Genomic DNA, 12,203 nt, shown 5'->3' with positions numbered 1-12,203 from the left:
CTTTCAAGTATATTAAGCAGCTCTCCATGACTATATGTTGCAGAGAAGGTGCTGACCTGCATTGGCAGAAGGAATTTCCTCACCTGGGAGTGTCCTATATCAATAAAATCACATGTCCAGCCCTATCCTAATGATTATCCTAAGACAGAAATTGAAGCTGGGATAGCTGCAGCATAGTGTCAGCTTTGTAGGCAGGGGACCTGGTTTTCAAAGTCTAACTATCTCTCTGGGCTTTGGTTTACTAATTTTTAAATTGAGGGGCTTGGCTTAGATGCTCTCTGAGGTCCCCTCAACCTCTAAATTCCATAAACTAGATGAAAGATGACAGGCGAAGGGTATTTTCTCCAGATGCTTCCTTTTAGAAACACAGGAGAGATAAGATGGTTTTCATTAGCCAGCAGAGGGCAACCCAGCCTGAGATTCAGGGAAGGAATAGGTGGGAGAAAAAATCAGGACAGAGGAATCCTAGTGGGATTCTGGTTTCCTTTGGCAGTAGTTTCAGAAGTTGAGGGGCATTTTTGTAGGGGCTTAATGGAAACCCGCGTGCTTTTGAAGGTAGAGAAAGGAACATCAAAGATCTGAGCCCTAAGGAAAGTCATTTAGCCATTTGGGAACCTCAGTTTCCTCATTTGTAAAAAAGCAGTTTCCCTTTCTACTGTTGTTCAGTTGTTGCAGTCCTGTCTGACTCTTTGTGACCTCATTTGGGGTTTTCTTGGCAAATACTGGAGTGATTTGCCATTTCCTTCTCTAGCTCATTTTACAGATGAGGAAACTAAGGCAAACAGGTTAAGTGACTTACCCAGGTCACACAGCTACTAAGTGTCTGAGGTTGGATTTAAATTCAGGTCTTCCTGATTCCAGAGCCAGAGCTCTATCTGCTGCACAATCTAGCTGCCCTGATCTTAAGGCTAGAAAAGATACTGGAAGAATAAAGGTGGATGAGGCTGGAAGCAAACTGAGATTCTGATTTACGCCAATTCCAAGCAGACTCACTCAAGACTTGGTTTAAGTTAGCCACCAGGTGCTGGGCTACCCTAAATGTGGGGAATGTGGAGAGCTGATGAGCAGCCTTAGTGGGATTTGCAGATTCCCTAGGACCTAGCTGAGCTTAGGTTGAGCCTCCAAGAGAATCCCCTTTGCTTATCTTGACCATGCCACTGAGAAGGAGGGGCAGAGTCTACTCAGCAAGCTAGGAAGAGCTTAGCATCTTGAGCCTTAGGAAGTGTTCAGATCCCACATGCTCCTCCCAAGCTCCCTGGAAAAAATGGGGGTTTAGTACTGGAGTCAATGTCTCTCAATCATGGCAGCCCTGCTTGCTTGGTACCTGGGAAAGGGCAGCATGGATTCAGAGGCAACTGGGTAGAGTAGAAAGAGTCCAGACTGGGCACTGGAAAATTTGGGTCATGTCTTCACAGGTCCAACACTGAAAAGGACCTTAGAAAATTATGGAGCCCAACCCCCTCATTTTACATATATGGAAACTGAGTCACTGAATGGTTAAGTAACTTGTAAGATCACAAAGCTGACAAAAAAAAGAGTTGAGACTTGAACCCAGATCTTTTGACTCTCGGTCTAGTTATCTTTCCATTGTACCACCTTGTCTTTATGTCCTTATTCTTCTCTATTTTTCCTCCTTCTCCTTTTAGAACTCCGAAGGCAGTAAGCAGAGCTTAGAAGTACCGTTTAGATCCATAAGGCCCCAATTCACTTGTGTTCCATGGACCAGCCCACTTTTTTCTAAATTCCTTTGTCCATTCTCCTGCCTTCCTGTCTCTTTCTCTAGCTTTTCTTCAAGTCATCTGAATCCTTCTGTGGGGAATATTATCCCCTTTTCTGCAATGCCAAAGAATGTAGTGTCCATACTTTCAAATCCTGCCTACCTCTAGGAACCTAAAAGAAATTGGGCAAGTGGTCCAATGTTCCTTTTTTTAAAACCAAATCTATTACTAGTGATATTTTCTGTTGAGAATTGGCTTATAGGAAGACTCTCAGAGTAGGCAAATATTCTCTTAGCTCAATGATACATGTGCAAAGGGAAGGATACTTGGGCAAGGAAAAAGTGTACCTAGTAAAGGTTGGTAAGAAAAGGATTTTTACATTGAACATGAATGGAAGCGAGAGAAAACTGTCTCTCAAATTAGAAAACATAGCTATAATGTAAGAAGATTAACAGGAAAAATGCCCAGAAATTCCAAGGAGACAAAAATCCATGAATGAAACTTGTGATAAAACTCCTGGCTTCCAATGCCTACGTCAAAGTGCTCAACATGTGGTGAAAAAGCAAGGTGAACCAGTTGTCCTACACAGTGAGGCATATTTGATCTCATAGGTCACTTGGAAAGACAACACTAATGAATGGACCATGGTTCTGTATTTAGGACTTGGGGATATGGGGCAGGAGGTCTGGACCTAGGAGTTCATTGCATGACCCAACTGTTGTGCATCTTAGAGTCTTCGGGAATTTCCTGGTTGTACTGAGAGGTTAAACTCCTCTGAGTTCGACATAACCAGGTCCAATCTTTTCCTTGAACTCCAAGACCACATCACCTGCCTTTGGATATTTCAAATTGGTTGTTCCTTAGGTACTTTCTATTCAACATGTCTAAAACAGAACTCATTGCCTTTCCCCAAACCCCTCTTTCAAATCCAGTCCTTTTTTGAATTTCCCCATTTCTATGGCGGGTATCACCATCTTATGCTAATCTGATTTACAACCTTGGTGTCAATCTCTGACTCCTTATTTTCCTTCACTCAACATCTGATTCATTGCTAAATCTTGCATTTTCTCTCTCCATGACATTATCTGCATTTGTGCCTGGTAAAACGGCCCTTATCCTCTCTCATGTGGACAATTGAAATAGCTTCCAAGCTGGTGTCCCTGCTTCAAGTTTCTCCCCATTCCGATCTATCATTCACATAGTCACTAAAGTGATTTTCCTAAAGCATAGATCTATGGATATGGTCCGTCTAATTCTCTTTCTCCTCTCTCTCATTCAGTAAACTTCAGTGGCATCTGGTCATCTCTAAGATCAAATATAAACTTATCCATTTGGTATTCAAAGCTCTTTACAAGCTGGCCTCTTCCTATCTTTCAAGTCATTATTTATGACTCTCCCATATACATCCTATGATATAACAAATTAGTCTAATTACTATTTCTTACACACAATGGTACATCTCCTATTTTTGTGCCATGGGGTTATTATCCCCCATCCCTAGAATCCTTTCTATTCTCACCTTCACTTTTAGAATTATTGGACTCTTTCTTGACTAAGTTCTAATGCCATCTGAGACCCTGCGGCCCCCTTTCCTACTCCCTATGTAGCATAACTATTTATGTACATACTGTATCCCCAACTAGAAGGTAAACTTCTTGAGGACAGGGGCTGTTTCAGTGTTTCTTGGCATATTTAAAACACTTTGCTCAGTGCCTAGTGCTTAATAAATGCTCAGTGATTCCTTTGCAAGTACAGTTCCAAACTACTTTCTAGAATGACTGGACCAAGTCATAGCTCCACCAATAGTGCATTAGTGTGACTATCCTCCTGTAGCCCAACCAATAACTATCATTTTTATCAATCTGATGGATGAGAAGTGGAACCTCAGAGTTGTTTTAATTTTCATTTCTTATTGTTTATGATTTAGAGCATTTTCCCATGTAATTTCTGAGTTTGCATTTCTCCTTTTGAAAACTGTTCATATCCTCTGATCATTTACAAATGAGAAATGGCTCTAGTTTTTATGTTTTTATATCAGTTTCTTATATCCTACATCTGGTACATCAGACCTTATCAAGAAATTTGGGGTGAAGGTTTTTTCTAGTTAACTGTTTCCCATCTAATTCTAATGCATTGGTTTTATTTGCTCAAAATTTTAAAAATTTTATGTAACCAAAATTGTGTTTTAGCATGCATTATCAACTCCATTCCTTGGACAATCTTCTTCCTATCCACAGAGGTGAAATAAATTTTTTTTCTTTTTCTAATCCAGTGGTGGTAATGAAGGCAACCCTAAGTCATGATACAATGGGACAGACTTACTTGCAGGCAAGCAATTCCAATTCCAACAGCTCCCATGAGTAGAAGGTGATTAGCCAGAAAATGTTCTAACTTGGTGATACAGCCACCCTGCATGGGAAACAAAAGGAAAGTGTTAACCAGTGTTTGGAGAGGCCTAAAGGGAAGAGGGTGCACTATTTTAAGAATCAATCAAGGGAAGTTGTGGTATAGTGGACAAATCACTAGTCTTATAATCAAAAGACCTCAGTTCAAATCCTAGCTCCAATACTTATGAGCAAATTACTTAACCTAGGCCTCTATTTTGTTATCTATAAAGTGGAATAATAATACTTTTACTGACCCCAGATGTGTGGAAAACTCTTTGTAAACCTTCCCATAAGTCCAAAAGGGCAAGTTTATGAGTCAAAGTCAACTCTCTGCCAGTCCCAAGGGCAGGCCAAATCTCAGGGGTGAGGGTGGGTATTTGAGGAGGAGGAAGCTGATAGATTTCTAAATAAACAAGCAGGCATCCACATCCAGCTAACATCCTGATATCCTTTGTTATTCCTGGATAGTGCCATGGCCAGGATCGAGTGACACTCAATGTACTTGGAGCTAGTTTGGGGCAGGGGCAGAGGCAGAATTTAAGGTAAGCAGAAGCCATAGTTCTTGCTTTTAGGGAGCCTGCTTAAATAATAATGATGATAACAGATGACCTTTCCACAAGACACAGTGCAGACAACTCGAATTTGCCCTGACATGGCAACTCTGCATGTACTTATAGAATACAAATAATATAAATTTATAGACTATAAAATAAATCAAGTATCAGCAAATCAGAACATCAGAGTTGGGGAAGCCCTCTGACATCATCTAGTACCCCCCCTCATCTTACAAATGAAGAAACTGAGGCCCAAGAGTCACACAGCTAGTTGTATGGGCTGGACTAGAATCCAGGACTCCTGATTCACAAGACAGCAAGTGGAGAATTCCTATTTAAGGACCCTTTCAGATCTAAAATACTGTCGTTTTGACTCAGATCTTTGCTAGGAGATCTCTCGCCTTCTCCATCCCTCCCTTTCTCTCCTTTCCTTTGTCCCTCCCTCCTTCTCTCTCTCCCTTCTTCCTCTCCCTTCCCTCCCTCTGTCACTCTCTCCCTCCCTCCTTTTCTCCGCTCTCCTTCTTCCCTCCCCTCCAATCCCAGTGAAAGGGACTACCATCTCAGGGTCTCCTACTTACCTCTACTTTATAGATGTTGGAAGGATGGGCCCGCTGACCACAGAGGACCACAACTGTCTTGCAACAGCTGTCAGGCACCTTACGGCCCTCAGCATCTGGAGACTGGATGTAGGTGCTATACTCCCAGTCTGCTGAACTGTTGCTGCCACAGCACCTGAACTGGGAGGCAGAGGAGCACGTCTTGTGAGCAGTGTAATGGTGGCAGGTTATCTTGCAAGATAGCCCTACCAGTTAACCCTTAGTTTCTGGTAAAGATAGCTACAAGGTAGGCAGCTAGCCAGGGCACAAAATACAGAGGAATGGGAGGAGGGACATTTTAAAATACGACTTTATAGAAACTGCATATTTGTAATGTTGTAAATTTCCCTTTCTGGCACATATGCATTAATTTTGTATTAAATCAAATTGGAAGTCAGGGAACTAGAGAAGGGGAGGTGGAGGCTCCCTTAAATCTTTCCATCACCACCCCCTCCCCACACTCCAATGTGGACTTAAAGAACCTGCAGGCAAATTACTGAAGGTAGGCAAGGTGATTAGCAAGCCAGAAAGAATTTACAGGAAAAAGGGTAGGCAGCTTGCTTGGGTACAACACTATTTAGCTGCACAGGATTTAGAACTACCCCAGAGACTATGTCACTGGTGGAAGTGATGGTTATGGTGTTAGAACATTTTCCTTGCCCACCAGTCCTAGGATGAGTGACAAATCAATAGTAGGACAGCCAGTTCATGTTTTTGATCACTACCCATACAAGTCCAAGAGATCTAGATCAGGAGTTCTTAAACCTTTTTTGTCATGGACCCTAGAGGCCATCTGATGAATTCCTTCTCAGAATCATGTTTTAAAATTCATAAAAGAAGACACATAGTTACAAAAAAAACTAATTCTATTGAAACACCATTATCAAAGTACTAGAAAACAAGTTCACAGACCCCAGGTTAAGAACCCATGATTGCAGAAGAAGGTCCTCAACATACTGGATGGACACCTTGAGAAGATTTATAGAAGGACATGGCCAAGAGTCAGATAGGATGGGAGAGAATGGAAGAGAATACCATATATCAATGAGATCACAAAATTTTGGAAATCCTGAGGTGATTCTTAAAAATAAATGTAAGAAAGGATATAATGTGAAAACAAAGGAAAGGGGCCAGAAGAAAAAGAGAGGGAATAGAAGAATTGTAACAGACGGGAAAAGGAAGGAAAAGAACTATTGAATAATTGAGCTAAGTGACACAGAGAGGTTCAATCAAGTAAGGAACATTTAATAAGCTCTTCTTATGTCCCAGGCACTGTGTCAGGCATTAGAGATACAAAAATAAAGAACAACAAAAAATGAAACAGTCTCTTTTCTTGAGGAGCTGCCATTCTTATCTGGGTAGGTTCTTCCCCAAAAGGACAGAGCTAGACCCTCTGAGGAGGAAACAGCTATTGTTTTCCAAGGAATGCTTATGGAGGCTCACAGGCACTGCCAGGTGAGACAGAATCACAACCACAGACACAATAAATGACAATAGTTAACATTTATGTACTCTTTTAAGATTTGCAAAGAGCAAATGTCTCCATTTTTTAAAAGAGGGTGGCACCCATCAGCTAAAAGCCAGTGATCTTTATTCTAATTTGTGCCACTGAACATTTAGAAAAGAAAGCTGTAGGGACAAAGAACCAGCATGGCTCTGTAACTCTAGCCAGGGCAGGACATGCTAGCACAGCTTTATTTTCTTTTCTGACAAGGTTAATTGACTAGTGGTAGGTAAACTGAAGTTTATCTTGAGTTTTAAAAGGTATACGAAAACGTTTCTCATGCTATACTTTTGGAAAAGAATGAGAGTTGTAGGATTAGCCAATAGTGGCCAGGTGAATCAGAATGTGGTTGAAGGCCTGGGCTCAAAGAGCAGTCATTAAGAGTTCCATGTCATCTTGGAAGGTCTCTGGTGGAATCTTCTGGAGATCTGTGCATGGTATTGTGCTATTTGTCATTTTTCTCAATGACTTTGATAAAGGCATAGATGAAATTCTATAAAATTTTCATACATCACAAAGCTGGGAGAGATAACTAGCATATTATGTATTCAGGAATCAAAAATGTCTTAGGTAGAACATTGGGATGAATTTAATAGGATGAAATAATAATCTAATAAAATGAAATAATATAATAGGATGAAATTCAACAGGGACAAATGTAAAGTTTTACATTTGGGTTAAAAAAATAACTTCAGAAGTACAATATGGACAGGTGTGACTATGTAACAGTTTGGTCTATTTTTTTTCCTCTGGGTTGTATAACAAAATCTCAGGGGGCCTTGGAGGCGATCTAGTCTGAAAAATACCTGTACATGAATTTTCTATATGATAGTCACAGTAAGTAAGTCATCTGAAATACCAGTAGGGAGAGGAAAGCCAGAACATTGTGAGGTAGCCCATTCTATTTTCTAGAAGAGTTCTTGCCATGAAGTTTTGGCTGACGTTCTTACTTTGTTAAATTCTACCTATTTTTCTTAGTCTTTCCCTTTTGCAATAGATTAGCCAAGAGGTACTGAAGGTTTTGATGAGAGTAGGATGGGGTAGAGAAAAGAATGTGAATGGGAAAGATGTCATCAAGGTAGAATCAATAAGATTTGTCAGTTGATGGAGAGAAGTGAAGAAGAGGGAAGAGTCATGGATGGCTCTGAGGCTGTGAACTGGATGTCTTGATGGATGGATGGATGGTCTCAACAGAAATGGAGATTCCTGAAGACAGCTATCATTTCTGCCTAAGTCTTCTTTTATTTAAGCTAAACAATCCCAGTTCCTTTAACCAATATTCATATGGCAAGGTCTCCAGTTCTCTCCCCATCCTGACTTCCCTTCTCTGGATGCTCTGAAGCTTGTCCCTCCTAAAACATGGCAATCAGAACTGAAAATAATACTATCAGGATAGAATATAGCTCTACATAAAATTATTACTTCCTTTTTTATGAACACTATGCTTGTCTTAAATGAAGTATAAGATGGCATTAGCTTTTTTGCCATGCATATTGAACTGTTGACTCAAATTGAACTAGGTTCTTATTCGTGAGAATAATGAATCCTGCAAAGTGCTTGCATTATTTGAATTAACATTGCATATTTCCACTAGGCTCAAACCAATTACCATATTTTAAATAATTATAACTTCAAATAGAACAGATTTAAATATATGCAACCACTTCACAAAGTTCATTATTCCAACTATCTGTATGGCCCACAAAAGGTTCTCCACCCCCCATTTTTTACTGAAATGAAAAAAATAATATTTTCATATTTAGTCATACCTTCCCCATCTTGTACTTCTAAAATGGATTTTTTTGTACCACAGCATAGGACTTTACATTTATTCATACTATTAGGCTTGAGACATCATTATATTCTATTAAGATCTTTTCAGTGCCTGAATGTGTCTGCCATCCACCATGTTATCCATCTCTCTCCCATTTGTGTCATCTGCAAACCAACTCTCATTTGTCATGGTCTCCAACCCTTTCATCATTCTGATCACCCTGTCTACCCTTATTAATATACCTCCTAAAAAATGGCACCTTGAATCGAACACAATGCTCCAGAGATGGTTGGAAGCAATGGGACATCTATTTATTTTAAAATAGTTTAAAATGAAATCAAGAAGAAGAATGTTATAGTGCAGTGGTTCTTAAACTATTTGGTCTCATTATCTTTTTATACTTTAAAAAATTATTGAAGGCCCCCCCCTCCCAAGGAGCTTTTGTTTATGTGTGGGTTATGTCTATTGATATTTACTGTATTAACAATTAAAATGTCTTTGCATTATTATGACAATAGACTTGACTTCAATGCCCTGCTGCCGAAAGAGTCTCAGGGATCCTTGGGGGTCCTAAGAATCACATTTTGACAACTACCATCATAGTGCATAGAAGACTGGCTCAGAAAAATCTGTGATCAAATTCTGTCTGACATGTTTTAGTTGTGCAACTATTACCAAGTCAGTTAACCTTTCCATGCATTTGACAAGTCTTTATGACTATAAATTCTAGAAAAATTGCTAGACATATATGTGGAAAGAGTCTCCACACTTTCTGTACTATAGGAATTCTGTGTATCAAATGTAAGAGTGGGCTCCATTTTATTATTGCTTCAGCCTAACTAACTATCTTTGTTAGGTAAGTACACATTAATTGAATCCGTCAATCTGAATTGAGTATGAACAGGACCTGTACCCTTTTTTGGATAAATCAAAGCCATTACAGAGGAGACTTGGCCACTCCCTAAAAAGTTTATATAAAGGGGAGGAACTATCTCAGAACTGGAGAATCAGAAGATATGGAAGGGAAAGGGAAGTATCTGGGTCATACAAAACTGGGCCAAGAATCAGTAGCTCCTGCACAGCCAACAAAAGATGAAAGACAAGGAAGGACTGAGCTGGAGTTGAGAAAAGAGACACCATATTCAAGGCTCTGCAGATATCTCAAAGCAGAAGAGATACCATGGACTGATGCCACCATTATACCCACTTTCTCAAGGGCTAACATACTGAGAAAAAGCTTGATTTTTCTCTGACTTTCCTTCTCTGTCTATCCAGAGAAAGTTTAATAAATTTACTGTTTTTTACTGGAATGTCTTCAATAACCTGAATTTTGCTTCCATTACAAAGAGGCCAGAGGTTAAGTAGATATAGATATAAATGTAAATTTATGTAGGGAGTTCAACCTCTGCCTAAACGTTGGGAATTTTCGTCGCTGGAGGCTTGGAGAGATTGTGATTGAATTGATAATTTTTATTTTAAAATGAACTCCTTAAAGCCTCAGAGGAGAGAAGCATGTGGATCTTAGGGGCCATTATATTGCCCCTAGACATAAAATGAACTAATTAACATGGTGTTACACAATGGAAACACAGGTCCAGATGGAAAAAAATTGTGACAATATTTTCCCTTCTCCAGTTCTATGGCACTATGTCTACCCTCTACGGTCCTTTAAAAATCATTAACACTGTCTCAGCAATTGCATCTGCTGACTCTATAAAAATGTTTTGAATTGTACTCATACAGGGCAACCAGATAATCTCTTATTTTTTTGGAACGTGATGTGTAGCACTTAGAGCAACACCAAAGTTATCCACTGCATCCCGGGTCATTGCCAGTCATCTTGACTTTTGTCCTGCCATTGGACTTTGATGACTCAGGAAGCAAGAGTGAGGTTGATGACTTTGCACAATTCTGCCTCCCTTGACACGTAAGTCAAGACATCATCCAGGATGTCATTGATCCTCTTTGAAAATGAAGGACAAACAATAATTATTACATTTTTGGAGCAAACACATGATTTCTTTGGTATAGGGAGCTCCAAGTGAGGAAACTCCCTCTACCAATGCAAGTTAGTACCTTCTCTGAAATTTCTAGTCTTAAAGAGTTGCTACCTTGGGGCACTGAGAAGTCAAGTGACTCACCCAGAATAGCCAAGTAAGTCAAGTTCTTACCCAAGTAGCCAGTATGTGTCAGAGTAGAACATGAATCCGGGCCTTCTTGACTTCAAGGCCAATGTTCCATCCATTATATCATTTGTCTCCTTCCTGTTTTATCATTCTATACTGCCTTTTAAAAATCATTCTCTCATTTGTTTGTGCTTTCAATTGTTTATTTTTGTTCTTTCCTTTCTCATTCAAAGACAATTCTTTTTGACAGAGAAAACAGAAACCAGTGTTAAGTAGTTCTATTCACTCTCCATCATGTGTGATCATTAGCCCAGGCTGTTGGATAGATTACAGTGGGTAAGGATGTTGGATTTGGAGTCAGTAAAGTCTGATGTCAAATTCCTCATCAGACACTTGACAGTTCTATAATTCTGGGTTAAGCCTACCCTTTCCTAGCCTTAGTTTCTTCTTCAAAAATGGAGATAATACTAGCACCTACCTTACAGGGATGTTGTGATAAGCAACTAATAAGATAACATGTAAAGTGCCTTGCAAACCTTGAAGAACTATATAAATACTATTATTATTATTAATTAACCTATACACTGTGAGGTGTAATCCTCTCTTTTTTCATCATCCTTTTTTTCTCACACAAATTAAAAACATCATTTTAAATATTATTACTGCTGATTCTTTCTCTGATTCTAGGCTAGTATTTGTAACATTTTTTTTGAGGACCATACAAGTCATTACTTAGCCTTGCTTCCTTCTTTTATATAAGTTTTTAAATATCTAAGTTGGTTGATGAATATCCACATATTTCTCTTTCTACTCCTTATAGGAATTGTTTCTACAGAATTTCATTTTCTAAACTTCCCACTGCCCTTAGGATGATTTTTTTTAAACAGGACCTGGGGTCCTTGCTATTCCCCACTTGACTTTTTTCCTTTTATAGCAAATTCTAAAATGGAGAGGTTAATTTCCTTCTGTGGTCCCTATCTTTCCTTCTTTGTCAAGCATTAATAATAATGATAATGATGAATAACATTTACATAGTTTACAAAGTGCTTTAAAATATCTTCTCATTTTATCCTCATAATAATCCTGGGAGTCAGGAGTTTATTACAATTCCCATTTTAAAGATGAGGAAACTGAAGCAGACTAAGGCTAAGTGACTTGCCTAGTACTGTACAGGTAGTAAATGTCTGAAGGAGACTTTGAGTCTTTCTGACTCCAAGTACAGAGCTCTATCCTGTTGGGGATGGAAGCTCAATTCCAGGTGGACAGTCTCGGGCGGGTAAAGGTGGGAACTTCTAAATCTTAGAGTTCTCACGAGACCCCCCAGGAAACGACTGGGAATCGAGGTGAACCGAGCTATCTCGTGTATTTCCGCCTCTTCCCGTGAGAAACGTGATGGGAGAGAGCTCTCCTCGCCCTCGAGATTGTCCCGGATCTGGGCACACCTAACAGCACGGTATTCAGATGCAAACTATACGCCTGGAGAACTTAAGTAGGATCAGGAAAGCCTGAAAGTGCTCTTGGGCGGAGGGGCGCGGAGTGGTGAG

The 12,203-nt window shown here is 39.6% G+C and overlaps 1 protein-coding gene across 2 annotated transcripts in view; it reads right to left on the bottom strand.

The window, feature by feature from the left end:
- Nucleotides 1-12,203, bottom strand: part of TSPAN11 (tetraspanin 11) — a 159,896-nt gene that overhangs the window by 7,099 nt on the left and 140,594 nt on the right. For both annotated transcript variants that reach the window (XM_072654004.1, XM_072654005.1), the window contains 2 exons: nucleotides 5,238-5,396; nucleotides 4,041-4,127 (listed from right to left, as the gene is read on the bottom strand). In XM_072654004.1, coding sequence (XP_072510105.1) covers nucleotides 4,041-4,127; nucleotides 5,238-5,396 — 246 coding nt within the window. The remainder of the gene's footprint in view (nucleotides 1-4,040; nucleotides 4,128-5,237; nucleotides 5,397-12,203) is intronic.

Source organism: Notamacropus eugenii, chromosome 3 (genome assembly GCF_028372415.1).
Source record: "Notamacropus eugenii isolate mMacEug1 chromosome 3, mMacEug1.pri_v2, whole genome shotgun sequence".
NCBI lineage: Eukaryota > Metazoa > Chordata > Mammalia > Diprotodontia > Macropodidae > Notamacropus > Notamacropus eugenii.
Note: the sequence above shows the minus strand (reverse complement) of the source record. Positions and strands in the feature narration are given on the sequence as shown.